This window comes from Piliocolobus tephrosceles, unplaced genomic scaffold (genome assembly GCF_002776525.5).
Source record: "Piliocolobus tephrosceles isolate RC106 unplaced genomic scaffold, ASM277652v3 unscaffolded_40742, whole genome shotgun sequence".
NCBI classification, from domain to species: Eukaryota; Metazoa; Chordata; class Mammalia; order Primates; family Cercopithecidae; genus Piliocolobus; species Piliocolobus tephrosceles.
In genome coordinates, this window is record NW_022325135.1 from 16,807 (window position 1) to 21,284 (window position 4,478).

The 4,478-nt window shown below is 45.3% G+C and overlaps 1 protein-coding gene across 1 annotated transcript; it reads left to right on the plus strand.

Annotated features, from left to right (window-relative positions):
- The first annotated feature begins 867 nt into the window (after nt 1-867).
- On the plus strand, nt 868-4,042 carry LOC113223298 (translation initiation factor IF-2-like). Its single transcript, XM_026452780.1, has 4 exons — nt 868-906; nt 1,468-1,501; nt 1,850-2,187; nt 2,568-4,042. Exons 1-4 carry the CDS (start codon nt 868-870, stop codon nt 2,964-2,966), a joined length of 810 nt encoding a protein of 269 aa, XP_026308565.1. The 3' UTR covers nt 2,967-4,042.
- The last annotated feature ends 436 nt before the right edge of the window (nt 4,043-4,478 follow it).

Here is a 4,478-nt window from a genome sequence, read left to right on the forward strand (position 1 = left end):
GGAGGAGGGGAGAGAGGAGAGGCCACTACTTTGTATGCAAAGAAATCAGGGCTTTGCTCTGCCCAAACACGCCTTATGATCCACCAGCGATCTGACGAATTCTGAAAGGCACCACATGCAATGCACAACAGCTGTAAGTATAGCAGCTGTCATGCAAAGGAGCTGAGGTCCAGAACTTGAAGAATTCAGCCCGTTGTTTTTCTCTCTGTCTCATAATGAAAATGAAGTCAAGCCCACTGTCAATCTACCTGTCGGCTCTATGTATTCAACATGTGGCTTTCAGCAATACTAAGTTAACATTGCCTCTGAATGACATTTATGTTGATTCGCTCTCTGACATCACTGCCTGAAAAGATACTATTTAAATGTTTGAGGTCACACATAAGACCTAAATAGGACTGAGTTAATACTAAAAAAAAAAAAAAAAGACTCCATTTCAGGTCTTTGAAAGCTATAAATCGGTTTTAACTGAGTATTTAATTTAAAAGTAAAAAAGGTTTGACTCATTAAACTCTCCAAAGCTTAAGTCCTAGAGAGCAAACAGATCTCTTTACCAGCAAGCTGTTAAACACAGACTAAGTTCCAAGAGAGAGCTTTGCATAAGCGTAAGTCTTTTAATTAATTAAAACCTAGGATTCTGGGTTATAGGCTGCCCAGAGTAGTACAAAATAATAGGATAATAAGAAACATGAACCATTTAAGTCAATAGGAAACACCAACAGTTTACACAGGTATAAAAATGCAGATATTAAGTTCATGTATCACTAATAAAACAGAAAGTATACGTTCAAGTTTTTCCCCAAATCCGACTGAGAAAAATAAACAGATAAACAAAAAAGCAAAAGAGTAATGACATATGTTCTAAACATGCGCAACAAAGTATGCCAAACAGAGAAAAGCGTTAAAGTAAGGTTGCTATTAAACTACAAATCTATTTAAGTACAGGAGTTAGTTATGATTAGTGGCACAGTAAAGACGGTCCTGTACTCCCCATCTCCAGCCCCCTACAAATAACAACTTACCTGGAAGGCTGGTAACATTAGTTGTAAACAAAAGGAATACTAAATAAAGGAACAAGTTGAATTACATAAAAAGTTTTCACTGCAAACAATTAAGCACTAAGCCTAATATCAACAAAATCCCAGAACTCAGTTGAAAGTTAAAAAAACAAAAAAAAACAAAAAAAAAAAAACTGGGAATTTTCTAGACTCTGATCATCTGATTCAGGATCAAAAGCATTGAACGCTCTAAAGCAGTGACTAAATCATATTCAATACATAGACAATGCATATTCAGTAAAAGGCCTACTAACGACATGTCTCACGGGGAAATTAATTGTATTTCCATTTTGTGGTGATATACAAAGAATACATACTTGAGAAATCAGAACAGACTTCTTGCCTACATTCCTTAAAGTCGATTTTAACATTTTCCTAAATCGAGTTTACGACATGATTTTATTTACAGTATGACTTGCACAACTCACTTTGCAATGTTCTGGGTAAAGAATAGACTCGTTCGTTCAGATGACTAAAAAAAATCTACTTAACACCTCAGGCGAGCAAAGAAAAAAAAAAAAACCCACAAATCTGTATTTATATCAATAGGAAACTATCATACTGTGCTTTGGCATATTTTCAAACTGGGATCTACGAACGATTCCTGAATTCACATTAAAATTCTTCATTAAAAAAAAAAAATCCCAACATGTCAGTATGCCAGCTGGAAATACGATACAGCCAACCAAACTATTTTCCTACCCAGAAACTACCGCCTTCCTTTTTAAGTGTGACTACACTTTTACCTTTTGTTCGAAATCATCAGAAGTCGTAAAACTATGAGAATTGAGTCAAAACGACAAAACAACACGCTAACTTCCACATCCCCCTGGGCATCCTTTCGGAAACCCACCGCGCCCGCTGTCTCCCTGCCCTCCCCGCCGCCTCCTGTCTCTTGTCTCTGTCTCTGCCTCCCCCACGCCCCCACCACGACTCCGCCGCCGACGGGGCCCGCGTCCTGCGCGGCGGGCCCGAGTCTGCGGAGCCGGGGCTGTCACGCCAGCCGCGAGAAGACTCGAGCGCCAGCCCTGAGCGCAACTGCGGAGCGCGGCTCGGGGAGCCAGCGGGAGAATGTCCGGCTCCGGAGCGGCGTCCGCGCACTTTCCGCCGCCCGGGAGCTAAGCCACAAGTTAGGAAACAGCCGGAGCGCGCGGCGGCCGTGATTCAGCAGCGGGGCCGGCCGGCAGGGCGGGAGGGCGGTGATCGCAGGGCCTGAGCTGGACCGCGGGGCGGGGAGCGGGGCCGGGGCCCGGCCGCGTCTGGAAAAGGTCACCAAGACGCCGCGGGCGCCGCCCCCCCGAGCCCGCGACCCGCCTCGCGGTCGGGCCAGCAGCGGCGGGGGGCGGCAGGGCGGCGTCCCGGACGGGCGGAGCGCCGGGACCGGGCGGGCGGGCGGGCCGGGGGCTCCTACCTTTCCGGCTCTTGGGGCAGCTCCGCTTGCTCCGGGCGCTGGCTCGCTCTTCCTCAATCGCAGCTGCTATCTCAGGGTTGTCTTCCCCATTGTACCAGACCAGGAGCTCCTCGCCCGGCGCGATTGGCTGCGGGGAGAGAAGAGACAAGCGCCGGGCCAATCAGAGCAGCGGTTGTTGGCGGGGGCGGGGCGCGCACCGGGACGCGGGCGGGAGCGGCGCCGATGGCAAACAGCTGTCGGCGGCGTCGCGCGCACCCGGCGGGCAGGAAGGGCTCCCGGCCCCGTGCGGGCGGCGCCGGCGCCGGGAACCCTCTGCTGGAGGGAGGACCGCACCCGCGGCGCGGGGCGAGTGGCGCAGAAGGCCAGGTGACGAGCAGCGGAGCCCGGGTGCTGTCACAGCTTCCTGTTTAAAGCCTCACGACGGCCCACGCACGAGAAAAAATAAAACATGGGACCATTTTAAAAGCTCACGAAATCTAAGTCGAGGAGAAATGTAAAGCATAACTGAAAAGCGTGCGGTGTGGAAAGCGGAGTGCTGAAAGATAACGACCAGCGCGCGTTCCAGACCAAGAACAACTCGAACGGGACAACTAGGAGGAACCAGGCGCAAGCACTTACAAATGCACCGCGGTTTCTATCCCAGAGCCGCCAACGGGAGGCCGCCCGGGGCCACCAACCTGCTCGGGTCCAGGGAGGTCAGTGCCTCGCTCTTCGTACCGGACATCAAACTTCCACATTTTAACTTTTAAATACAACAGGAAGTATTTCCCATGTATTATGCTCCTAAACCATCATATTCTTAAGCCACGTATGACTGGAAGTAGTGAGGGCCACCATCAAATTGATTCCACCCAGAACAAGATCCCGAAGAAAAGATCCACTGAGTGCAAAGTTCACACCCCTAGAATTTGGGGAAACAGCTTATTGGTTTCTCTCACAGCGGTTGATCTGTGAGAAAAGTTTCAAGGCTATCAATATAAGTAAAATTCTATCTAAAATCCACTGAATACAATAAGAATCCATGAGTCCAGCCTGATGTGAAGGAATGATCAAGTAAATAAAAAGGAAAGCTCTTCCTTAAAGGAGATTCCCAACTAATCAGTAAAAAAAAAAATGTTGGGATTAGAAAATCGTCATTTGGCAATCATCACAGTAAGATTAATTCAGGCAAGAATCATAAAGGGATGCTAAAAGTAGGTTAAAGTTGGAGGAGTAACAAAATACATAGCCTCAGAATATCTCCCCATAAAATATTTATTTGTTACAAAAGAAAAAAAACACTTTTGTAATAAGACATATCAACATCATATGTCTCCTGATATATATAATGCACAGAAAACAGAGCATCACTTCTGGTAGATTTCTACCCAAAATGCCATACATCGAATCTAATCATGATGAAACATAAGAGAAGCTCAAACTTTGGGACATTCTACAAAATAACCAACCAGTTCTCAAAACTGAAAGGTTGTAAAAAAGACTAAGGTACCAGCCAAACACATGAGACGTGACAACCGAATGTGAAAACGTTTTCTTTTCCTACAAAGAGATGACTGGAACAATTGACAGAATTTGAGTCAGGTGTACATATTACCTAATAAAACAATATGTTGCTGTTAGCTTCCTGATTTGGATCATTGCACAATGGTTATCTAAGAGAGTGATCCTGCTTTTTGTTTCTTTCTTTCTTTCTTTTTTTTTTTTGCAGGGAGGGAAATTCCACCTACAGTTTAGAAACAAAATAGTTCCTCACTTCAACATACCTTCTAGTCTAGATAAAGCCCCTAAAAGTAAATATTACTTGGTTTAATTCACTGCAGAACTCTGTTTCTATAGTCCAAATTTTAAAATATTCTAAAAATTTAAAAGAAAAGGCAGCTGTTCCCTTGGCTCTCCCCCACCCCTAAGAAGGCTAAAATCTGCCTTTTTCTTATTTTTGAACCAATACATGATTTCCCTTCTTGAATCAGTTAAATCTAACCAAAAAACTTACTTTAATATATAAGATA